Source organism: Centrocercus urophasianus, unplaced genomic scaffold (genome assembly GCF_019232065.1).
Source record: "Centrocercus urophasianus isolate 14NV4802_14NV808 unplaced genomic scaffold, USGS_Curo_1.0 seq_27, whole genome shotgun sequence".
Classification (NCBI taxonomy): Eukaryota; Metazoa; Chordata; class Aves; order Galliformes; family Phasianidae; genus Centrocercus; species Centrocercus urophasianus.
Window position 1 is genome coordinate 3906293 of NW_024884833.1, and position 27182 is coordinate 3933474.

At 35.6% G+C, this 27182-nt stretch overlaps 1 protein-coding gene across 9 annotated transcripts in view; it reads right to left on the reverse strand.

The window, feature by feature from the left end:
* NFIB (nuclear factor I B) overlaps positions 1-27182 on the reverse strand; it is a 170661-nt gene that overhangs the window by 8567 nt on the left and 134912 nt on the right. For 2 of the 9 annotated variants that reach the window (XM_042826989.1, XM_042826988.1), the window contains exons 8-11: positions 26911-27095; positions 16866-17004; positions 13291-13373; positions 4745-4833 (exon numbers count right to left, since the gene is read on the reverse strand). In XM_042826989.1, coding sequence (XP_042682923.1) covers positions 4745-4833; positions 13291-13373; positions 16866-17004; positions 26911-27095 — 496 coding nt within the window. Of the gene's footprint in view, positions 1-4744; positions 4834-13290; positions 13374-16838; positions 17005-22472; positions 24574-26910; positions 27096-27182 lie in introns of those variants that run through there. The other 7 variants (XM_042826987.1, XM_042826986.1, XM_042826992.1 and 4 more) reach the window with 5 other exon arrangements.

Sequence of the window (27182 nt, forward strand, 5' to 3'; positions counted from 1 at the left end):
GAAAGGAAAAGAAAAGAAAAGAAAAGAAAAGAAAAGAAAAGAAAAGAAAAGAAAAGAAAAGATATCTAAAGATAAGATGATGCAGAAATAGAAAACCGGAGTAATCAAGGGGTTAAAGATACAGTTTACACTTGGGAATTCTCTATAATATGCTCCTCCTCTACTTAGACTGCTGCCAAAAATCATCTGACAGGAAACATAAGATTAAGTTTGTCCTACCTAAGCAAACAAAGAGTGCTCAGAACAGGCAACCAGTTCACTGCAGAGCGGGAACTTTTCTAATCCTGCTGGAATCTGAAATGCTGCTCAGAAAATATTACTGAAGTTGTTTACTTTAACATCTTGCTTCTGGATCATCTCATTCATTTTCATCACACTACAGTTCTTGCTACTTTCCCCATAAAGGTTAACTTAAAGCTCCAAACATAATCATGTGGAAAATGGACATTATTGATTCCTATGGTCCATTGTTCCCCCATTCTAAGTCCCTGAAGTTCAAGTTCAATCTGGAATTACATCATGTCTGGTTTCTCCTGGTTACCAGACGGCTTGAGACGTGACCACAGCTACAGAAAAAACAAACAGGCTTCTTCACGCTTCGGCTCCCCTATCGATTCAAACATAAACTTTTTTTCTTTCTCTCAAGTATGCTTCAAGTATGGAGCATGGTTAATTTAGAGATTAAGTTCCAAATTAGATTATCTAATGGCATCTTAATGGATTGCTGACCCATTTCCTGTGGGATGGCAGCATGCAAGTCTGGCTTGAATACAATTAATTTCTTAGGAAGTGTTCTGAAGACTTTTGCCTAGATGGAGAGGAAACATAATGTTCTGAACATCTTTCTGCATTAAAGAGTTGGGCAAACTATTAGAGTTTGCAGTTTAAATTGATAAAGACCAGCATTCACTAAGGTATTCTTTCTATGAGTATTTTTTACAGTCAGAATACTTCAGTGTTTTTCTTCTTAAATTCCAGTACGTGAATTGATATTTCTCTTCCAAAATATTGCCCAAGGCAGAAAGGGGAAGGAGAGGTGGGGGGTGGACATGAACTATTGCTATAGCAGGTGTCTGTCTTCACCAAAATGTGCTTACAAAAGCAATGCTGCTGACTGTGTTACTTTAGCTGTGTTTGCAGGATTCCAAATACACAGAAGATACTATGAGATAAAAGCTATTCACACCCCTTCTCACTTGCTTCCCAACTTCCTCCATTTTTGGCTGCTTTAGCTGCACTACTACCAATAAGCCACGAGTGATCCTGGGAGAAAAGTACTGCCTGAAAAGTGAAGCATTTGAGTACCCTAATAGCTACAGCAGGAAAGGAAATTCAGTATTCTGAGAATAGAACTCTCTTCAGCATCTCCAGGAACAAAACAGCTGCTGTACTGTACTTATGTGTCAAGATAACAGGCTGAAAGCAGGAAATGCAAATCTAGTGCAGACGCCTGAGTAGTGTAAATGTAAAGTTTCAGTTAACCCGTAAAAGTAACAGAGATTGTAACATGAATAATAGTTATCTGTATTGTATAAAACAAATAAAAAGAATATTTAACAGTATCTGAGTTTGATAATGAAGCTTTGCGTACATTCTGTGAAAGATCTGTTAATATTTCATATGCTATGAAAGAGCCTCGTGATGCAGGAGTTACTGTTCGTCAACTGAGACTCAAGCTTATGTTTTCAAGCCTCCTACCCAATACATGAACACTTTTTCTCACTCTCACTCATGTCTTAGGTTTATTTTTTGCATTGCTCTCAGATAGTGACTGAGACCGTATTTTTCTAACCGAACTTTACAGCTTTTTGTAATTTCCCCTTACATTCTGTCTCTAAGGAAATATTATTGCAGAAGTGTCATCATGGAAAAAAAGGAGCATTTTTAATGATTGCTGAATATCTTCTTCATATGTACAGCAAAATTGTCCTAAATTATCTTAAAAGAGCCGAAATCCACTGTACGCTACATGTTCAGAGTTCAGAAGGTGCAGCAAAATGGCATGACAGGCAGCTACGAATAAGACAAGAGGCACAAAAATAACAGGCATTTTCTCATCGTCTGCTCTCCCTAAGTTCTGAAGATGTCAGTCACCAACAATGTCCCATTACAAAGCTTTCAGCTTGGTCACTTCCATTACCTGATTTCTGTGTAGACAACTGATATTCAGTCAACGTTTTGTCTTTCTTGAGGTCAGTGACTTTTCTGAAAACCAGTGTACTTAAAATAACTATAGAAGCCTGCTATAAAAGGTCAGACTGAGTGCCATGTAAACGAGTACTAAAGATTTGAGGGAATCATATGATGAAACCTATTTCAAACAATTTTTTTGCGATAAAGTTTGGCTGTCTGGACTAGAATATCTTTCTCTGCTAGTAAGAAACAATTCTTCTTGCAATCCATTGATGCCCATTGGAGAATCTGTGAAGGAGCTCATCTGGGAACACTTTTGTCCACTGATAGGACAAAATTGGAAAATAATATTCCAGAAGCTACCTGTAAAGCAGTTTTGTATATAAAGATCAGCGAATAATGGAATGTTTCATCAAGGTTTCCTTGGTCAACAGCTAGAAATTTTTTCCCCCTTTTTTCTCTTTTCAACTAAGGCTCATATGTGCTAGGTACTGAAAAAAAAAAAACAGATTTACTAGGACAGTGCTTCAGCTGGTATAAATATTCACTGCTTTAAAGAGGTCGAGAGAGATGACTGATTTAAACCATTCAAGGATTTTTCTATATAGGCACTTGCGAGATAATTTCCCAATGCCTGTCAATGCCCTGAGAAAGCAATATTCTTTGCAATAGGAGAATAAATCACCACCTCCATTGTGACCCACCCATGCTGAAGTAGCACAGTTCGGATTTACTCTTTACAGTACACTGAAAACTGTGATCAGGATTTATAATGTGAATCACAGCCTTTGAGGAGGTGAGGTGAATCCATTAGCTAATTTTCCATTGTGCTGTAATCTACATAGGTCACTCTGAAACTAATGCCTACTTTTTATTTCCATGGAAACTATAGCAGCGACGAAGAGCACAACAAAACTTTGATAGAGAAAATTCTCATCTGCAAAATACTATTTTTCAACATAGTCACCACCATTTGCTGTGTATTTTCACCAGCAATGAACAAGAGCCTGCATGCAGTGCTCGTAACAATTTGCATGGCCATCCAGAGGATGGCTTGTCTTTCACAACACTGTTGTCACTGCTGCAACACACCACACACCACCTCACTATGCTCACATACACTGTTTGGTCTGCATCAACGTTCAGAAAGCATCAGTGAATGTCAGTGGGTGCCATTTTTTCAACATGGAGGAATTCAGTTCCAAACCTTGCTTTATACTCGCTTCCATGTCAGACGCTGTTCTGTCAGATGCTGCCATCTGTCACACAGCAACAAATATTGGTGGAAAGGTTCAGCCTCTACTGCCATATCACCAACATCCACTTCTGATGTCATGGGCCAACATAATAAAATACGAGGCATTACTTTCAGAGTAACCTTGTATACTGGAAGACATGATTACACTTTGCTTTTGCATGACAGTTTTTTTCTAGATAAATATTATTTCAGAAAAAAATGTAGAAATACAAAGTAAAGCAACAATGTTTAAGGCACTTAAACTTCAGTTTTGTTAACAGCAATCATTTTTCAAATTTTGTCATTAATATTCCAAGTGGACACTCAAAAAATCAAAAAAAAATCTAGAAATTCCATATAATGTATAATGCAGTATATCTGAAATCATTTTTGTAAAGAAAGATTTTACACAAACACACTCGTACTAACATACACACAGACTATCCAGAATGACCTATACTGTCATATACACACAAACATCTAAGAAGTATTTAAAATTGTCTTGAGTGAGTAGGTAATACATCATTTCACAGGCTCCCAACCTGCATGCTTTATATCTATACCCCCCACCAATATCTGTGGATAATTCTGCACATGAAAGAGCCGAAAAGCAGATGTATCACAATTATGCTGATTTGTTTACACATCTATTTAGATAAACACATCCCTACTGTTATCATCATTCATCATATATCAACAGATGTAAAGAATAATAATGAGTAATTGATTTATGTCCCAGAAGTCGTAGTTGGGAGGGGCGTTCTTTTTTCCCCAGGAGAAAGGTTGTGTGCGGGCTTCTTTTTATGGGCATTTTGCTTGTTTGTTCTTGCATACGCAAATAACCTTTAATTTGTGGAAATCATTCCTAATTATTTGGGGATTTTATTTAGAAATAAGGTTATATCTTACCTTCATTTACGTGTTAGTGACCTAAATCTAAACCAGCTGATTAGTCATAAAAATCTCTATTAATAGTATGGTTATTCATTGTCCAAAACCACCACCATATCAGACATTTATTATTATTGGTGTCTGTACCACTCAGAGCACCATTTTCTTAGCATTAACCACTAAGTCCCCCCAAATAAGTCCCTTAATTATGCAAATGACATTTTCACTGTTAAAGCCTGAAATCAGTATTAAGTATTCCCTTAAATCTGTAAACCTTTTGCATCTGATAGCAAAAGATGATTATTAAATTTGTCCTAAATTCAGTTCATATTAAAGATAACCTAAATGTGTACTGCAGAAACGTTAAACAAATTTTCATCAGATGCTGTCACATATTCCACTGGCAGCCCAGTAAAACAGATACTATAGCTCAATGTAAATTTTTTTAATGTGGTGTAGGGGTGGAAATAATTAAAATGTTACCTTTGCCAAGTAATTCCCAATGTATCCTCACTGGCACTGGGGTATAAATGCCTGCCGTTTTGATTCATGGTCCAGTCACAAATCCTCAGCTGTCAATTGAAACCTAGCAGTCAGATATGGATCGAGCAGTACTACAGTTTTTAGTATTTAAATGAATGCATGCAAAATAGTATTGTACATGGCAAAAGCCTTATTTTCTCAAGAAGAATATTAAAAAAAAAAAAAGAAGAAAAAACAAAAATAAAAACAAAAAAAAAGAAACAACCAACCAAACAAAAATAACTTATTCTGAAAAATAAATGCCTACAGATTTGCTTAAGATAATGCTACTTTAATATGCTTCTCTATTAATAAAGCATAAAAGAGTAACTAGTGTTTAGCACAAAACAATTAGCCATTATTAGATTACAAACTGAGCTGGAATAAAAGGAAATGTTAATATTCAATAGTGAAATATTTTAAGAAAGAAAATAAAAATGCTGTTCTCTCTAAGCAATGCTCTAAATCACGTATTAAGGTCTAATGTAGTCAATATCATGTAGCATGCATTTTGTGAAACATAGAAAACATGCAATTTATAGAAATATTGTCCAAATTAAACAATCTGTATGTCCTTATCTTGCTATTTGAGAAGGGTAAAGGTATTTTGTAACTGAAGTTTATTTAATGTTACTCAGAGCAATTTTACTTAGTAAGAGGTGATAAAATAATCTAATCTTGTTTTAGGCTCAGAATAACAGCATTAAAAATATTCTATTGTTTTTTGGTGAATGAAGAATGTACTAAAAGTAATCTGAAGCAAATTCTTCCCAGATCCTCAAATCATCAGTTCTGCCTTCACGAACTTTTCAAGCAACCCTCAATAGCTCTGCTTGTTTAACAGCTGCTCCATAGTGTTAGCAGATTTATTGAAAAGATATACGACTTATTTTTATGTTTAAGAAAGTGAACTTATCTAGCTTGCAAAGAAAACACATATTTTAACCCCTGTATAGTTATGCGATATTATAAACCGTTGTACCATTACATACAATACAGAACTCTGAATTGAAGATAATGTTGTTACTGAATCTAATTATTTTAATTTCAGCTTTCTCTATTCATATTTGATCTTCAGAAAGCACAAGCAGAGAAACTACAGTATTTTCACAGGAGCAAATTTACTTGCAATCTTTTCCTGAAAAATACAAATGCTAAGGACAAGACAGTATTGCAAACCTGATCCTGTCTAGCTGATAGACTCATAAGTTTCCTGCTGTTAAGGTCTGAGAAATGGAAACGTTAGTCTCTGATATTTTCTTAGGGATTGTTTCTTGTTTGTTATCTAGAGAACTCCAAGGGACCTCCTAAAGGCCATTAAATGCATGACTAAACCACATGAAATTAAACAGAAAAGGAAATATGCATTGAAAAAGTTTTCTAGCATTAACTGTGAATAATGCATTAAGCACATTTTTAAAAAGGGCTAAGTAAATATTTGGTTTATTAATTATACAAAACAGTATTGTAAACCAAATTTTAATACGGAAGATATAGTAAAACATTGGTTTGGTTACTTGTTTGGTTTGGATACTTAAGAGCAGTACTCTCACTATAGCTCTTTAAGAATATTTTAAAAGCTTATAGCTTAATTATAATAACTCACTTCCCACTGAAATAAAAGACTGAAAGATTTAAAAAATGATCTTTTCTTCTTTCACAAAATATGAAATCTATGAGTAAATGATATTTGGCTGATAATAAGCAGAAAATATATTAATGTCCTAAACTTACTGTTATAAAATTTTTATGCGCTTAGGTCTAGCTTGAAAATCTGGCAAGTACTTAGTTTTCAATGGGACCTGACTGCATTTGTGATACAGGAAAGCATTTTACATTACATTTTAGTAAAATCAGCTCCTGAACTAAATTGTGATGTTTTTCTCACTGTCTAAATGAAAACTTTCCACATGTGCAGTTAATGTTTGAGAGTTATCAGTAAGAGCTCCAAAAAGAGCTTTTCAAATCTATGTCATTAAAGTTAGTATTGTCATACATCATATTAAATATAGTCATACATAGCACAACATCAACACATACACATATGAATACTGATGTGATAGTTATAGAAGGTATACATTTTATATATGCTATAGACCTACTGCATGCACCTATATATGTAGATTAATGTTGGATCAAATCTATAGTTAGTGTAAAGTGTAGTGCTTTTTGTTGCACCAGCTATGCCTCCTTGTAGTACTGTCAATACAAACCACTGCAGGTCTGCCTGATAATTGTATGTTAATACAATTTAATTAATTAATTACAATTAATACAGTATTAATTGTATAATAAAATATATGAAAAGCAAGATGGCATCAGTTGCACTTAAAATCACTTTCCCCATGTTAAAATCTATTGCTTCACATTCCTCTGCAGGCTAACATAGCTGCGGTGTTGTCTTTAAAAGCTAACCTGCCAGGAAAATGTTGAGTTTTTTTTCTACCTCACATAAAATTTCCTTTTACAAATCACTACTGCCTGGAGACTATGATGTCTAAGAAAACAGTCCAGGATTTAGAAATATACATTTGGAAGTATTTGGAAACATCCCTTTCAAAGTCTTCATCTGCATCCCTCACGTGCTGTTGAGTACTTTCTGGGTAAAAGGTCTGGAAGGGCTTAAAAGACCTCAACAAGCCCTGCCTGCTTTTGATGGAAGATGTCTGCTTACAGCAGCAGCAGGAACACTGTCCTTGGAGGACATCCAGACAGCCCAGTAGGGAAAGCCTGGGAACACAGGCCTGACATGAGTACCTAGCTTTGGAAGAAGTAGGGCATTTTAATACAGTATTTTGAGTGCTACCTTTTGTCTAGAGGCATGCTGAAAGCTTTCTGGCCAGTTACAGTCCTCAGAGTAAACTGAGTGACTTCTAGAATTATACCACAGTGTTAACTGGACATGAGAAGGCAATTCACTCTCACCCACAATAAGCCACCTAGGAGATGTTTGGAGCAGGAAATATGAAAGGGAAAGGCAGGAAACTAGTTGCAGTCTGCTTGAGAAAACTTAGATTCCTTAGGAGAAGGACTTAAGAAATAGTCCTTATGAGACAGTTAATAAATGCTGAAAAACATGACTAACTTTCCCATAAATATGCTGTGGATGCAAAATAAATGACCTGATTTTGCCACTTGTGGCATGGCAAAAGCCCCTCTTAGAAGCCTGCTGAAGTGGCCTGCACTTCAGTCCCATAGCTTTGCCATCTTCAGACAGGCGAGCAACAGTAACACCTTCTATCCACAAAATACAAGCAATGACTTTTTACTTCTCTTTCTCTTAACCCTGCAGGAAGAAAGAATGTGGATCTGTGTGCTGAGGAGAAAAAGTGTGCCCAGCTTTGCAGTAGACGGGGAAACCTGACATGCAGCTTAAGCTTACCCCAGTGTGCAGAGCTGTGTGTGGAGCCTGCAGTCCTGGGATGTGCCCTCACTTGTGGAGTACCAGGGAGCTCAAAGCCTGCAGAAAATTGCATTACCTGGCCTGCAAATATTTCTCCAGAAAAGAATGCAACTCCCTTACCACCTCAGCAACATCATGGAAAGGGGCCACAGGCTCATATAGCAATGGAGTCAAGCGCCTCCCTACTCCTGCTTTGCCCTCTGTAAAACACCAGGAGAGATTTTAATTTTGCATTTTCCAGTGCTTTCCAGTGCTTTGAGACAAACTGATATGAAGCTCGAGCCAAGAGACAGATCTTGCTATATCTGCCTTTTCAGTTTGAACTGGGCATCTTCCAAGTACAAGTTCTGCACACTTTTAAGTAGGCAAATCCTTCCTACATTCCTACATTATAATTCCACAGTCAACAGCTCAATCTTTAATCATCTGAATAATTTCAGGAGTAATATTTAAGCAGGTTTTGTATTTTCCTATTGAAACAGTGGCCCATCAAATATTAACATTCATTTCAATCCTCTGTGATTACTAGTGAAAATAATTAAGTATCTTGCAGCCTGCAATGTGAGATTTTGCTATAGTTTCTGTTAGTTCAAAAAAAGCTCATAAAGCTGAGCATTTGCATACTGTCATTGTTTTGGCTGAAACTTCCTTTAAATGTGTTTCCTTTTCAGCAAGCATATGTGAAAACTGACCTCTTATCCATTTACATACCTCCCTAGTATTTATATGGCCAAGTTTTACGTCAAACTGTCAATTATGATGAGGGACACAATAAGACCAGCTTAAGTGTTGATAACCTGTTTCCTGGCTTTACTGAGAAGTTCTGATTGAGAGTCCACTTGTGTTCTTTCTTTCAGCTCTCTGCTGAAAGCAAAAGCAACATTCACCTAAAACATTTTAAAAACAGATACTTTGCTTTCAGTAGACATTTAAGTTTACAACTTTCATGACAAACAGAATGAAGAGAATCTCATTTTGAACTGTGGGATTCAGTAACTAAAGGATACATCTGGAAGGAACTACTTCCTATCAAAGGAGCACAGGGCAGTCTCATACTAGGAAACAAAAAGCTATCCGCGGCTTTCTGATTTTGCATTTTAGAGATCTGAAGTGTTTCTTATTACTCTGCACACTGCAAATGTATCAGTCATAAAAGTGATAGCTGTGTGAACATCATGCATACCACACTCAGGAACTCCATGCTCTAGTGAAAACTATGCCATTGTGTTAAACAGTGCACAGACTGAAGGACTTTACCAGTTCATTTACAATTGGATTGGCATTAGTTAGGAAAGTTTACCATGACATGTCACAGAAATCTTATTTTTGTGAATCTGTTCGTCTGTGCATTCAATAAATATAAGTGTTTGTCTGACAGTCCATCCATCCATCTCTTAATGTTGTATTCACAGGTAAAATCCATGTTTTTGGCAACATTCTAGGTTTTGAGCCAGAAACAACACCAACCTGTAGCTGAACATCTATAGTCTAACTGACAGAACTACTTCAGTTTGTTAGGAACTAGTTAACTTAGGAACTGTAGATCCTCAGTAGAAAAAAAGGTAAACAGTGAGCAAAACAAAGAAAGAATGGGATGGGAGAAGATGCTCACATACCATTGTGAAGATTATCCAAACTTTCCTTTATGCATAGTTCAGTTAAGATGTTTCTCAGCAAAAATGATGAGCATTGAGCACTAGATTCACTTTCATAAAATAACCCCCTCAACCACCAAAAGTCTGACTCATACTTCCTGTCACTTCCTTTCCCCTCACTAGGAATCTCTCCCTACAACTGTGTTATTAACACTTGACAATACTCAAAAGCTGATGCTGAATTGAGGAAAGCAAACCAAGTGGTCATTGATGATTTGTAATAGACATTTTGGGGGAGCTGTCATAAATAGCGATAAAATGCTAAGACCAATATTAATTTGTAGCTGCCACTTAAGCAGGATAATCATTTTGTAACTACTAATGTCAAACATTTAGAAATATCTGGCATTTCAAGTCAGGTAGCAGGAAGACCTACCAGTACATACACCAGAATCTATGGAGTTAAAAATCCTCATTAGATGAATGTCTTCCTGATTAACACAGCATGCTAGGTAATGCATCCAACTTCCACAGTATCCAGATCACTAAAGGCAAACTGTTCCCATAGATGTCACAGAATCACACAACCACAGAATCACAGGGTTGGAAGGGACCTCAAGGATCATGAATCTCCAACCCCCCTGCCACCGGTCAGGGCCACCAACCTCCACTACATCTTTCAAAATTGTATTTAATACTTTCCATCTAAATACAATTATTCCAGGTAGTTATACTATCAGTCCTTTATTAGAAGTTCTAGCAAACTTCCACTTTGCCAAAATGCTCTGTGCTAAGTACATTACAAACTGTATATGTAACTTCTTAATATACTGTGGCTACTGTACTTTATATAGGCTACATCCTGGTTCTTTTTAACAACAACGGAAAGGTGCTCAAGAGTAGATACCAATATTTCTCATAACCAGAGAAAATAAATCTCCGTAAAGGCTCCTCCAATTAAGTAAAAAATGTGGTGACAATATTTATTCTTGAAGGGTCAGCGTATGTTACATGGTATGGTGAATGCTTAAAAGACTTCTATGGAACTAAAACCACTGCCTTTCTAATTTGGAATTTCTCTCAGCTAATACAAAATGATTGATTGCCTTTATTTCATGTACCTCTTGATTTTCCTTTCCATTCATCATGAGCTGTTTTAAAGCAAATGCATTTAAAACTGGTCACAGGAAGAGTGGTCTCTTTTAAATTGTTGTAAAGTAATGAAAGAACATAGTAAATCAATCTAATTCCTGCCTCACAAAGGATAACCTTTCCTCTATTGAAGTTTTGACAATTTCAGTGTTGTACCACACTTTCTGGGCAAAAAACATATATGGCATCATCATATTTGAGATCTCTTTAGGATTTAAGTGGGAGAAGGCGACTTGTATGTACTTATGTGCTTGCACTTATCCACTTAGAAAAGCTTTATTGTTAAAGCAGTTTCTTCTTTCAGTTGGTTTAAAGCAGTGCACATTATTCCCTAATTTTCTACATATTCGTGTGTGTAACCATTCGCACACACATATATCAAACACATTCAGACAAATTTACACCTATATTCATTGTGTAAGCTACAAAAGAATAAAGAAATCATAACAAAAGTGAAAACATAAAACATTTTTTTTCAATCTACTGGTCTCCAACTGATGTTTTGGAATTAATATAGCAAGAGTATGAAGGAACATAATTCAGAATGGAGAACACTGGTTTCACACAGTTTTATGAACTGTGTCTGAGACCTGACTTATTTTCACCTTTTACGTAAGTCATATGGCCACACATTTTACTAAGAAGAGGAGTATAAGATATAGTGTATGTGAATACTAATAACAATGATTGCCCTCACTTTTAAATTCCTAAGATGCTGCTAAAATCTGCAAATTTATTTCAGTCTACACAAAGCCTAAAATATGTAGGACGCATGAAATAAGCATTATATAATGCACATGTAATAATCTCAGCCAACAGAAAATTAAGTGTACTGCTACCAACTTCTAGGCATGTGGGAAGAAGTTTGTAATTCTTTCAGTGCACCTGGAAGAAGGTGGCGTAAATTTAGGAAAAGTGAATTTTAGGAAAAAAAACTGTCTATAAATGTACATGGAAAAAAAAACTAATTCTGCAGTCTAACTGGATGTCAGACACTTTTCAAAGGATACACTGTAAAATATCACATTAAAAAAAATACAGAAATAGCAATGTACTGTTTAAAAAGAGAGATCTTGTGAGTGTATCAAATAAAATATATATAATGACACTGTATATCTTCAAAAATAATCATGTGGTAATTATAACACATTTCATAATGCAATGATCTTTAAAGAAAACAGTACATCAGTGAAACAACTGATGGCAAAAAAACGTTTGATTTTATATTTTCATAAAAGCATACATGTGTTTCCTGGGAGATCTTGCTGATTAACAAATAAGTTGGCAATGTGTCAACTGTCTTATTTATCATCTTTATGATTTTCTGAGGACTTTGCATGCATCCATAAAGCATCCATACCACTACCTTGCTCTGGGATTGGGTAGAGGGAGGGAATTTCAGGTGCAGCATACAGCAGCTATATCATGGCAATCACTGAAAAGACCAAGGGCCATTTAACAGCTCCATTTTTACTGCCGCATTCACTTTTTTTCCTTGTAACATTTTAAACGCTGCTAATTTCAAACTCTTCTCCTGCTAAGATACAGGAGCAACAGAAACACACACCATAAAATATGGTGATAATCTAAGGTGTTGGAATTTGTTCCTGTTATTAGCAGCGTAGGATTTCTGTGTATGCATGGCCTTGAAATTGATTGTGGATATTTTGTTTGTAAACTGTCATTAATCTTGGCTGTATATTTTCACAGTTTGGATAACCACTTCATTTGCATTAAATTCACAGCATTAACGAGATGTGAAAAATAAAATGCTTCCTGAAACATAAATGATATAAGAAACTAGAACAAAACTATGTTTTTATCACATTTGAGATCTGCAGACCAATTTAAACTTATTAAACTGGAAACTGTTATATGTTGTTTGGGTTTGATAATTTGGGTTTATATTTAATTTTCTAGAAAATAAATGCTGAAGTGTTGCCCTAAACATCTGAAAAATGCTTGCAATACAGTTTAAAAACAGTCAATTGGACTATTCTGTTTGGAAATTTTGCTTAATTTTAGTTGATTTAAAATGATTATTTATTCCTTATGTATCTAATTGTCATTCCTAAAATCCAATTAAAGATTACATGTATGAGCTCTCAAAAAATGCAGCATTTGGAATAAATATGATCAGAAGTTCCTTAAGAAGACACAAATCCAAGAAATAAAGCATAAGCTAAATTCATGTTTCTTAAGTGATTCAGTATTTGTTTGAAAAAACTGCATCTTCAGATGATAAATACTGAAAATTTTAAGTTCCCATTCTACTTCAAAATAACAGTGGCAGAACGTAGAAAGGTAATATTGCAAAAACTTCTCTATATTGTTACACCTATGTGAAACTTGCCCACCTGTTGCTGGTGTAGGAAGGATGGGTCTCTTGGGCTTAGTCCCACATATCGATTGGCTTGGGATGTGCCTGAAGCTGTGTAGGCTGATTAAGGAAGAACAAAACAGATTGATAAAAATACCAACCTATCATAGCTATTACCCTGTGCAGGTACAGTACAGATATCCAGAGTTATGATTTTGCAATATATAGGATGTGTCTATTTTTTCCTTCACTTAGACTTTAATAGAATGCAAAACAAAAGTTGGACCATGGTCACAGGCATGTGCAAATTCCTACAAACTTCAATGGAAGCTGCATGCATAAATCATTGTGTTGACTCTTGTTAAATAAAAGTTTGTCAGATTAATGCATATTATTTTTTTGTAAACTAATTAAATGATATATACATTTGAAAGAATTGCAAGTCTGGTTCTCATTTTCATTACACCAGTCTAAGGCACTAGTGAAATCATTAACATTTTAATGTTGTGAGAAAAAAGTAAATATTAGTCCATGTTGTTTACTGCTGTCACTGTCTTTCACAAAATGTAAGAGAACAACAAAAATTGAAAACAAAAATCCAGTTTGGCATGAAATTACTCTTTACAGTCCTTTGGAGAAAAGGTGTAATCTCTCATTAGTAGTTCCATGGGATGGGAGGTAATTTTTACTACAAACTATCGTATTAAATATTCAGCTCCATTATGCATCAGGAAACATTTTTCCAACAAGACAATTTAAGGAAATTTGTTCCTTTTGTGCTACGAAAGCTTAAAGAAATCCATTTCTGAGGAGCAAGAGGATGGTAGGTGCTATAGCTTCAGCTTCAGCTGTAGATCACATTCCTCTCTGGTCTGTCACCAATCTCTAAAAGCTATTACCTTCTCATCGCTTTTGGTGGTGCTTAAAAAATGGGGGAAGTGATCTTACTCCACTTCCTCATATGGAGATGTCCACACTGCATCTCATGGCATAACAGCCTAGAAACTTGTTGGCAGACAAAGTAGAACTAATAAAATTGAACAGACGTACAAAAGTATGCTAGTGAGGATATAGATGGGCATACTTAATAAATGCTTCAGTTTGTACTAAAGTTACATGGCAACTTTCATTACAAGCAAATGATATCTGTTATTTAAAAAAATAATAATAATTAAAGACTTCCTATATTAAAAATCATCCTGGAAAACCATCATAAAAATGAGCCAGATACTTAGAAGGAAATTATGGTGGAGATCATTGCACTGCTTAAATATTAGCAGAGGTTTTAAAAATGTTATAAATTTGATAATATTTTCAAATATTATCAAAGCAATTCTGCTGTTGTGCTTCAGAGTGAAAAGCAGTGTTAATCATTTATCATTTTATTCTCATCACACTAATAATAAAAACTTGCTGGCCAAGCATATGTTTTATTTATACTTACACATTTGGAAAATATCAATGATTTATTGCAAATACAGGCTGACGATCTTTCCTCTAAACACTTTAGCAATCCCAGTGGCAGGTAAGTTGATGTTGACAATGCAGTCTGTATAGATTCATTTAAAATTTTTGTATCAGCAGCATAGGATCCCTCCCTTTTTGCTATTTTCTTCTCCAGCAAGCCATGTTCCTTCACTTATTTTTCTCTATCAGTTTCAGTAGGGCTTACCCAAGTAGGAACACAGTTGCACTGCTCTCTGAATCATAGCACTCTGAATAGGTAGCATGAGTATGGTATTTTGTGCAGAACTGGCACATTCTGATAAAATGTGTACACTTTATTATTGCTACTTCTTCTCTATTCTGGCAGACATTGGATCTTTAAGCAAAAAAATTGCTGAGGTACTGCTGTGGAAGCAAGAACAGGCCTTATTTCAGTTATCCAAGGAGAGATTTTCTAATGTTCACAGGGCAACTTGTGAGCCAAAGTTCCAATGAATTTCAAACAAAACTGGATGCAAACTCAATTTCAAAATACAATCCAAATTTTTCATTTAGTAGTAGGATAACAATTAATGAACAGGTTAGGATTGCTTTCTTCTAACAATCATTACTGTGGTCAGACCAGAAAGCATCCCAATGTATATCTGACACTTTATTTATTCTTTTTACCATGTGTATTAGAGATTCTGACCTCATCTGAGACTGATACTTGGTCCACTCACAACCATGTCAAACATGAAGGAGGATGAAATGTTGAATAGTTGAAACAATGTATGAACCTGTTATATTCCCAGCTATTCTACATCAGAAATTTACAGCAACAACTTCATGTTTGCTTCTAAAACCAGCTCTTCTCAAGTCCTACAAGAACTGCACCATATGATGCCAAACAAGGTACAGATACACTGTACCACTAAAATCTTTTAAGAAACCTTCTGCTGTACAAAAAAAATACCTAATATACTGACACAAATCTATCCATATAAGTTTATAGGTGAGCAGTAGTTTGTCCAAGATTTACTACTATCTTTTTTTGATAAAAGAATAACCATTTTCACTCCTTTAAATCTTGCCACTCACATGCATTTGAGTGCTTGTTTCTGCTTCATATTCTAGTTAAGTGGTTTGAGGTAGTATATATACTTTAAAAACAAGAGGATTTTGTTGTCTCAGTTAATGCCAACCCAACAGTTCTGAATCACAGTTCAAAAACTAAATGTTTCTAAAGCAAGTCAGTTAAACGCAATTGGTCCTAAAGAGATTCTTATTTTTAACAAATGAGGTTTCTTCCAAACTGATAAGAAGTGTCTCCAAAAATCTTCTCATCTAATAAATACTGGTAACATATCTCCAGTCTAAAGAAAAGTTCAAAGACAGTAGATATGCAGAGAATTAGTAAAAGATCAGTGCATTACTGAAAATAAGATGAATAGTAAAAAGAGAAAAAATCACCCATTGCCTAGTAATATCTTCGTTCTTATTTCTAAAACTGCAGTTCCATTGAAGAAAATAGGGTAAATAGTCTGGTCCTGAAGATATAGTAAGAAGAGCATAAAACTTCAAAGCTTTTTGTTTTTTAAATAAATGAAAAGAACAGGGGATCAACTATCCCCTTCAACAATGAAAAGAAATGAAAATTTTCTTTTGCCCCATCACTTATTTTTGCTAAAATTGACACAACCTATATCAGTATGCAAATCTCATAGCTCGGATTCAGTATGCATTGTAAAAAGGGTTGATTTCTGTAGGAAAGCCCATTGAGGAGCAAATCATCCAATCTGTGTTTGGAATTCCATCTGTAGATCATTGTGAAGCCTTGCTGCCTGGGTGTGCTTCTCAATGTCACTACAACGTCCACCTTAAAATAACTGTCACGTTTTCTTTTTCTTGAATAGTGGTCAAATATGCAGGCTTTCCCTTTTCATTTTATTTGCCATGTCACAAATATTAGTTCATGTAACATGATGCATCGGTTGAAATTTGGAGAGGAAAAGCTTGCAGTCAGATCACATATTTGCTCTCCATGTAAATGATGAGCATCCACTTGGTCAAATAGTAGGAAAAGGCGCCTTTTTCTGGCCTCTATTTGGTATTTTTAATCTTTGATGGACATTTTCTGTTTCCTAGAGAAATACTTACTGGTTGCTGTAGGTGAAGATGCCTCACCTTCAGTGGATGTAGTGATGGGCTTAGTATCTGTCATGTTCAGGGTCACAGGTCGCACCGCACTGTGATGGGGAGAGGGTGCCAAAACTGGAGTAAAATGGCCAGGCACTTTCCCTACTACTTGACCACTGCTGTTAGGCTACAAAACAAAACCAAAAGAATTGTTTGTGAAACATACATATTGTGTTTAAGGCACGTACCCACCTACTATAGGGGTTTCCAGAACGCCCATCACTGTAGTATTGCATGCTGGAATGTGCTGTTTTAATAAACCTATGAATTGCTATGAGATATTTTCATGTGACAGAAAAGCTCTCCTCAGATAAGTATTACTTATTTAGTAGCACTACCTTTCGGTGAGCTTTGTTTTTTTCTGGATGCAGCATATGTCAGATTGTTTCAAAACATATTTGCCGTTCACACAGTTGTGAACTGCACTACGTACAATGATAACAAGATTAAACTGACCAGGCATAAGCCCTGATGTGCTATTATGAGCAAATGAACGATGGAAAACTTCTACTTTCACATGCCGTACCACTCTGGCTTGGAGAATAACCAAGATTTGACCACAACTGTCCATAGAGATTACACATACTGGAAGGCTAACAAATAATTCACTTGCTTGGGAGTAGGAGAGAGGGCTGGAATACACTTACTATACTGCAAATATCATAACTTTTTGCAAAAAAAGGAATTATCAAAAAGCACTCTTCATAGAAGTATTTAGTAATGGGAAGTCTGCAAGTTGAGACCATTATAAAGTCACATCATTCACAGATTCAAAGGATGTACAAGAGTTGGTCTGCACGTGACTTTATAGCACAGGTCATCAGGATAATATTCTACTCTCTGCACATAGGCACATCTGAATTTGGCAGTGATCATTGGTAAGCGTACATATTTACACAATGTTTAAACATGCCTTAGACATTCAGCATTAGTGTATGCACTTAATTGTAAATATCTTGCAGCAGAAATCAGCAAGTAATGTAGTCAAGAGTGGCTGACAACTTTTAAGCTGATTCTGTGCTCTGTGAATTGCAGGTATTTTAAAATACAGTCACATAAAATAAAAACTAATGAGAATATTATTGTTGAAAGGATATTCTAAAATGTGAAATAACTCAGTGAAACAAATGGACTGATAAAAGACCTGATTCAACTGATACAATGGAAGGTTAAAAGAGGTGAACATGATTTAGTGGTAAAATAATAACCATTGGCTGAAATGATTTCTGCAAGTATGTGTAGAGCATAAACAAACAGAAGAGGAAGGAAATATTTGGAAAGTACAGGGAGTATAAACCAGGGGTAATGGAATGAAATAGAGAAGGAGGAAATCTAAAATGAATTGCAGGAAAAACTTCCTGGCATTATGATCTATGAGACTCTGCAGATGCCCCCAGTGGAGACAGAGAGCTTCATTCTTTAGGAAATCTAAAACAAAACTAGAAAATGTAAGTACAAGTGGAGACCAATCTGGTATTCACAAGAATATTGAGCAGCTATCAGATTACTTGTCCCTCTAAAATCACAAATCTTAGAATGGAATGTAAAAGCCCAAATGAGTATTGATGAGAAAGGGCCAACAAACTACATCCAAATTGAAGTACTCCCACTATTGTCAAACGTAAACAAGTCATTTCCTAAACACAACTGTATGTTGGGAGGGAAGAGGTTGGGCCAAGCAGCCATGCTGTTCCAAGATCTTGTAATTTTAATAACTGGGCATTTATATTTATCACTGGATGTTTATCACTGTATATTTATCACTTTTCATTAACATCCCTCGTAGCTTAAACTGAAAAGTTACTACTAGGATTTTAGTAACAAGTAGGTGAAAGAGAATCAGCTGTCAAAGTACCTTCAGAATAAGAAAACAGCACTGATTCAAAGAAAAGGAATGACAATACTTTCGCATTTACCCAAATAACTAGTATGTTATCAAGACTTTTATTCACTGGGTGAAACTTTGTAGTTAAATAGATCTCTCTTACTCTTACATGAAAATGATGTAAAAGAATATATACTCAGTATCTTCTTGAGAAAAAACAGGCGCCTTAGTGACCATAAATCTGACCCTACCTGCTTTAGAAGAAAAAGAAAACTTTAACTAACGTAAATTCAGAAAACTTCTAAGATTTACGTACTTGCTTTCTGCTTCAGATTGAACCATTGTCATGCTTCTTAGAGCCCTGCTGCAGCAGTAAGCCCACTCTCCCCCCTGCTACCAAGCTATCCATGCAGCCTTCTGGAGGTCTCCATTGCAATTGGTAGCTTGCTACTGGAGTCATCGACCTGTGACCATAGCACTACCTTAGGATGCTTAGCTCATGTGGTATGTAGGTGTATCTCAGAAACAACTGCGATTCCCTGACTAAAACAATCCGTTTTTATTATAGGCTAATAAAGAATATTCCAAGGAATTTATGGATTAAATCAGCCAGTGTCATTAGCTTCCGAAAGCAGCTCTGTCTCCAAAGCCAGACTCAAATTAATTAAATGGACACAGCTGGAATCCAGGACAGTTTACAGCAATGTATCGCCTTCTACTGTTCCCTAGGGATCCCAATCAGTAGCTTCACATGGAAGCTTTAGTCCATATGCATGTGGTCCAAAACAGCAAACCTTTTTCTTGGTGGATTGTAAGAAAAAGAAAGAGTATATTTTAAAGCCATTTGCATGAAAACATTTTCCCTCTGCAGAACAGAACAGCAGTACAGAACAGAACGGCGGTACAGTACATCTCTCCACTTGTATTAAATACAAATTATAGTCTCTAGTTCCAATTTTCCCTGAAGAGATTCTTCAGACTAATGCATTACAGGTGAAAAATCAACTGTTACCATCAACTGAGGCATCAGTATGTCTGTACAATGGATTCACAAACAGAACGATGAAGCCTGAGGCATAAACCTCAAGCAAATTACAGGAAGGCAGCTGTGTTAGATAAACAAGCTGTGTATTTGAAAATGAGAGAAAGAAGAAGACGCAGTGCCAAATTTAGCCCCAGTTTATGTAGTCATATATTTTTTATTATTGGATTAGAGGCTAACTTGATTTTTAGATTAGGGTTACGTTTTTCAGATTTTTAATATCTACTATCTTGAATTATCACAGATAAGCTCATTTAACTGCCCAGAGCCACAGACTGTCTTAAATGTAGTAAAACTTAACTCAGACAGTTAATATCTGATTGTCTGTACTACACACGATTTCAGGAAATCCTTACCTCTGCAGTCGGAACAGTAATTAGTAACATATTAATATAAACTTTCTTAAAATCAGAAATTAGTGTAGCTGGTTTTGCTGCTGGGGTTTTGTTAACAGATTTGTAAACAGTAGTCAATCATCCTCCCCTTGGACTACTGTTCACAGATTTTACCAAACACCAGTAGGTTTTCAGTTGTAGTTTTGAACAATGTTTTGTCATAAAGCTCACTATTTCTAGCATTAAAAAAATCTGTGTGTTGTCATATTAAGGCAGCAATACCAACAACTGCAGATGAAACATCCAAGTCTAATGGTAAAATGAGATTGGTATTACAACAATTCACATAAACAACTAAATTGCTTAAATGATAACATGTACTTTACGTTTAAGCTACAATGCATTTTTATTAACTGTTTTTAAAAAGAAACAATTTTTCATTATTGTAAGTCCAAACTCCAAATAAAACAATTCCATTTGTCCTTAGAATCTTAAACATAAACATCTTCAAAGAAATAATAAACAAAATAAAAAGAAAATTAAAAAAAAAAAAAAGACAAGAAATTATCTAAATTCTGTATATGTTTTAGTATAGCTACTTAGGATACTGTGTTAGGTGTTTCAGAAAGAAGTTTGGGACTTCATAAAAATTATGTTATTCCAGCTAGACCTTACACTTGGGAAGCAGTCTATCTGCACCTCTGAACAAAAGGTTATTAAGAGAAGCAGCGTTTCCCATCAGTGTTAACCAATTGCAGCTGAGCGATCTACCAGTAAGTGTAATCTTGTCACGATGGGTCTGGTGTATTTGGAAATCCTTTACCACTGCATCCTCTTTACAGTTCCAGTTCTATGTTAGATACTGTGGTGGTGAATAATATTACAAAACTCTATCTATAGTAGTGTGGCTTCGAGACCACTGGTTGAATTCATTTTGTTGATGAAAATGCAGAAGAGTCAGTTCTGCATATTTTGGTCCACTGTACAAAATATTTTAAGAGTTGCCTACTGGCCACATCTGGAATTCATAACTAATAGTTCTGTTTGGTTTACTGTGTTCTGTGGAATCTACAGGGGGTGATGAATGTTTCAGTAAATCTGCTAGTAAAATGAAATTTGAAGAAATATCTTTTGTTTTTCTACCTCTTCCTAACACCTTTTTTTGGTAATATGATACAAACAAATCCTCTTTAAGGCTTGAAGTTTTTTTTCATAGGACATCTTAATATTATATTACCTGTACCCATCCATTTGTTCCATGGAAGACAGCTCGATAGTACAGGGGACGTTTTCATCAAATGGGTAGAAAATACATGCTCAAGATATTGCCTATCTGAGTAACACAACACAGTATCTTGACACTCTACTAAGCATTAATATATATCTATATATAAATAAAATGCTGCCACTGAGACTGTAAGGCACTATAAGAGTTTCTCCTTGGGTTGAACCTGGGGAGTTCCATAAGATATTTAGCAAAAACAAGGCTATGGAGACTTTTTCCCGCTATTAGACATTATGGTGTCAAGAGAAAAGAACATTTAGCCTTTTAAAGTGCCTCTCATTACTTTTTTTAAGGATGAATCTCACTAGAGTTTCCAATACCTCAGTAATTGACTGTTACAGCACATCGTACACAGACCTCACTGAGAGATCCCACACAAAAGCTTCAGGAGGTGTGACACGCAGCTACCTGTCTGCCTGGAGGAATTAGCTCCTGAAAAAAAAAAACAAGTTATTGCCAGTTCTTGGCTGACAACATCATATCTGTATTTCTTTCTGAAAGAAATCAGGGTGTTGACTTTGATCTATAAAGTTCTGAATCTCATCCATTTGAGAAAACACTTTTCTCTTAACACAGTGCAGCCGAAACTGAGAGCAGCTGCAGAGCTTTAACATCCATTGTTCAGATATGGATAAGATAATAAAAATAAAAATAAATTTAAAAAAAATAAAAGAAAAAAATAAAAGAAGAATCCTTCATTCTGAATAACAATTTTTCCCATGAGCTTATAAAATGTGAAATATTTGTTGACATATAAAGTCAAAGGAAATACTCAATTTTCCTTGGATATTTTCCTTAACTGAACAAGCCATGTTACACAAGCAAGAGAAAGGAAATTTCTTTGCAGGTAAATGTTCAAAAGGTATATTTGGACTTAATGACATTTTATGTAATCCAGAGACTTTTAGCTGAAAATTTATATTTATGTATATTTATCAAACTAAAAATGACTAAATACAAAATAATTATTTAGAATTGCAATTTCATCTTTACGTCCTTTGTCAGCAGAAATCTGACCTAGTACTCTCTCTCTGACTTCCAAGTACAATTAAAACCAATAAATTGCTTTATTTAATCTTCAATAATTTCTTAAAAATTATGATGGAAAGATGCATCCCCAAGAAGCTGAGACTATTTAATGTCAATAAATAAAGTTTATGGCTATCCCAGAGAAATTGTGTGCACACATATCATTTGTGCTAGCTTACTCTGCTTTTTCTCCTAAGAACTAAAAGGGAACCCCTTGCCCAGCCCAAAGAAAGCCTCACAAGAATTCCCTCTTCACTGCCAGATTACTAAAGTTATTGTACTGAAGAATTACAAAGTATCTGCCTGGAATTACAGTAAGGTGTATCCATCCTTTGTTGGACAAAAACTGAATATCCCAATCAGTTACAAGAGGAAAACAAGCAGCCTCACCAGCTTCCAGCAGCAGCTCTTCTCTAGCAGTTCAGATATTTCTGTCTTCAGGCAAAAATAAAACTGTTAAAACATAAAGCTGCAAACTGATCCATGTTGCCACAAATTATGTTTTAATAACCTGGGAATTTTAGTCAGTATGTAGGTAGGTTCACTTGCACTGCAGTATAACAAACGTGAGGCATTGTTTTAAGAAGAAAAGAGTCAGATAAGTAACCTATTCAAACTGGAAGCAGTATTACCATGCTGCTGAGATCAGCACATTCCACAAATAATATCACAAAATCTGACTTGAGGTTACCTGTAAACTGTGCCCTTCATAATTCAAGCCCAAAGAGTTTGCAAGAGTGTATGACTCTGTTTGCTTGGCTCAGTTAAAAAACAAACAAACAAACAAACAAAACCTCACTGATGCCAGGATTCACCTTCAGCAGAATTAACGTTAACTGTTTGCTTTACTTGCCATATCCTTCATCTCACTTGTAGACTTCATCTCCTGTGATTAACCATACCTCGATCAGGGAATGATTCTATTTAATTTGATGGAACATTAAATTTGGAACCATTAGATTTGCCTTTTTGTTGTGCCTGGTGATTTTGTTTCTATGTATTGTTTCATGCACTCTCATTTAGCATTTTAAGTGTTTGTGAACATGAGTAAGTAACAGAAGGTGAGTTTGTCCAAGCATTCAAACATTCAGCTGCAACCATTCATAAAGGAAATGCATGCTCAAAGTCTGGAGTGGATTTGAAGACCCCAATATTCTTTAGATGAATAAATACTGTAGGCACATGAGACACATAACTAGTGATTCATTTTTGATGAAGCATGTGAGAAGAAAGCAGTATCAATTTAACTGGGAAGACCCCATCATAGTATGAATACATAGTCAAACACAAAATCTCATTCAGCAATACGGTAAGCTAAGATGAAAAGTTAAAATAAATACAATAAAAAGATCTCAGCAGTATTGCCTAACTACTGGAAATTACATTAATTCTGAGGATCTTGGGAACTTCTTAGATTTCCAGTCACAGGCAAGTTCAGTTCTTTATCTGAATAGATCCATTTCTGTCCAATATGTTTGTTTATTTATTCTCCAGATTGAACGTGGGATAATAAACAGATACTCATGAAACTTAAAGCTATGGCTCTTTTGTTTAGGATCATCCACTGTTGCATCATTTTTCACTGCAGCCAAAGGGCCTATCTGAACTTCCTGACTGTTCATCACACATAATTTGGGGTATTTAACATCATGTCAGGAAAATTGCCCACTGTTTCCCCCAGTGGAAACCTATGGGGGTTCTATAGCTTTAAACTAATTTTACTTAAAAGTATTTCACTGAATAGCATGACTGTCTCACTATAATCAGTGCAGCACTAATGTAATTAATCTCAAAATTGCTGTGGGGAGTACAAGGCATCTCAGTTGCTTGTCGTAACAATCTAAATTAGTGTATTACTGAAAGATGTTGAGAAGGAACAGTTCATTCTAGGTAAATGCTGTCAGGGTATCCATTCTTTCTATTTCTAAAGCTGAAATTAAAACTATCATCCTAGTACTCCTTTTGAAATCCAAATGAATATGTTTTGAGGTGGGAAAGTATAATTAAATTTGATGTGGTATTCCTACAGATGCAGTTTTGCATTTTATAATAATTAGATTTATTTGAATAAAAATCCATGTTTTATTTAGGAAAGAAAAACTGGTTTGGCTCAAAGCATGCCATTGTATCAGAACAATTCCTGTTTGTCACTGAAACTTCACAGACGGCTGCTTCTATTCCTAAGCAAAAAAAAAAAAAAAAAAAAAAGAAAAAGAAAAAATGTTCTTGTTATTTTATTGTTTGTACAGCCATCCTCTAGCTGTTCTATTTGGAGATATTTTGATTGAGTATGCAACTCCTCTAGTACAGGCGATATCTGAGAGGTGAACTTTAAAGAATTAAATTTAAAAGAGATTTCAGTAATAATAGAGATTAATTATAATAAATTGCAGAAAATAGCTGGTACAGATGCCTGGAATCCCATACTTGGTGTTGTTTAATCCTGCCTCCTGTTCTCAGGAACTAAATCAAACATCAAATGAAATGAAAAACATTAGCTTAATATAAAGGTTATGAAAGGTGACAGAGTAGTAAATTGAAGCCAATTTGTCCTTTATTCCCTACAGTGCCACAGCACAAGAGTAGGAAATGTTTTCAGTTCACTACAGCTCTGAAAGGATCAGCAGAGTAAAATTTTGTCTTTTAAGCTTTTAAGATCAGTCAGTTAACTACTGATAAGGTAAAAGAGTAAAACTCTTCTTGGGCAAAGAGTTGAAAATGCTTCTCCAACTCAGTGAATACAGTTCCCAATATCAAAATCAAAAGATGATACATTTGTCTACTGACTGAAAGTCACATACTTCTTTTAGTTATTTGCTTTTTCAGCGATGATCCAAACCAGAACACTGAACAATCTGAGATTATCAACTAATCTGCTCTTTTAATATATATAAGAAATGAAAATGTAAGTAAAACAAGCACTGAATAATTAAAGAAACACATAACACTAAGGGCCTGATTTTAATTTGCATAATTTTTTCCATAATAGTACCTAATTAAGACATCAATTTAAAAAAATAAATCCAATAGAACTCTTAAGATTTTCCGCACTGAATTAACATTAAGGACTTTTAATGAATGTCTTAATTAGACTTTGTTATTCATGGAAATTTTACACAAATTGAAATCAGGTCCTGCGTGCAATGTTCCCAGCTGAGTCTCAGCAAAAATGCTATAGGACTGAAAGACTTTCAATTCATGCACAGTTAGCAATTTGTATTCTAAAGCCAACATACTCCGTTTTCACTTTTTGGTTTAATTTGCATTAATACTGTAACCAACAAAAATCACTTTGTTAAGACTTTCCATCAAAGTAAGTTTTGGTTTTACGAACCCAGTGTTTTTGTTGTTGTTGTTGTTTTTTTAGTACATAAAATGTCATGCAGCTGGGTTGGAGCATTTGCCCATGGGCGCAACAGCCACAGTGACCTTCTGAACAGCCCAGAGAGGCCTTATTTGTTATTCAACATAGAAACTTTGATTCAGTCTCAAGTTCTACTGCTCTTGCGCCTGAAACACGTACTGAAAGGTCTGTCATTATCTGTGGGGAAAAAAACCATCAACACAACAATCTCCTCACCCTCATAAGACAACTCTTCCAAAGGAACCTAATTCTTAGGAGCAGGAAAACCTGCCTGCTGCCACTTCAGCGCATTCCCAAGGCTCTCCCAAACACATGCTAGTGCACAAGCTACAGGACTCCACAGGAACATTTCAGACAAAACATCAAAACCAGATACCAGCCCAAGCTGCAAAGATTACATTACATTGACACTGGAAATACTCCAAGCATTGACAGATCAAGACTCGGCTGCACTTTATCCCATAGTGCAGATCACATGTTAATGCTGTGTGCTGATGCTATCATGGAAAGCAGTTTTGCACACAGTCCTGTACAAATTACTTTTCTAATGAAAACCACGTTAATTCCCAATATCAGAGACAAGCCTAAATGAGTGTAGCAATCAGAAACTCATCCGTTGCTGCATGTTCCCTACAGAAGGAAGGAAAAACAAGTCCAAGAATCTGCACTGAGCTCACTAAATGTCTTTACATCTGTGCAATGTCAGGTGTCTATGAAACAGTGCAAGCATTACCTTGCCAGACTTTATTTTATTTGCTCGTCTGTAAATACACTTGTATGTTTGTGCATGTGTGTAAATGTGTGCGCATGTATCAGCAGATGCCTGGCTCCATCCTGCAGCAGGAGCTTCACTCCTGTCCTGACACTCAGGCCACAGCAGCACCCAGCCTGCAGGAGGGATGTGGGATGGGGATTGGTGGTGTTGGCACTGGCAAAGCTCTCAGTGCAAGCATTTCTCTTTTGCTTGGCAGAGCAACAGTGAGTTAATATGACTATCTTACTCCTTTTATTCAATCACGTCAAAAAGGAAAAGTGCTCCAGCTCCCAGCTTTCTCTGAGAGTAGAACTAGTGAGATATCAGTATAAACATCTTGGAAGAGATACACATTCCTCACTGGATTGCTTTTGGAGGGTTTGCATGGTTTTACAGTACCTGGCTAGTCTGCGGACTGGACGGGTCATAAGAAGGTACATAATTCTTCAGAGTATCCTGAGGATTCAGGTGGGGAGGATATCTGATCGTTGGATGAGAGAAGTAACTAGACGGGGCAGGAGGGAGAATAGCTTGTGCTGGAAATGGCAATGGTGAAGGTGAAGGTGGAGTTCTAGTTGAGATGACTGGAGAAGATAAAATAAAATTAAAATTAATTTGCATGTTGTTTCTTCTAAAATTCTTCATCTCTGTGTTACAAGAAAAATAAGAAG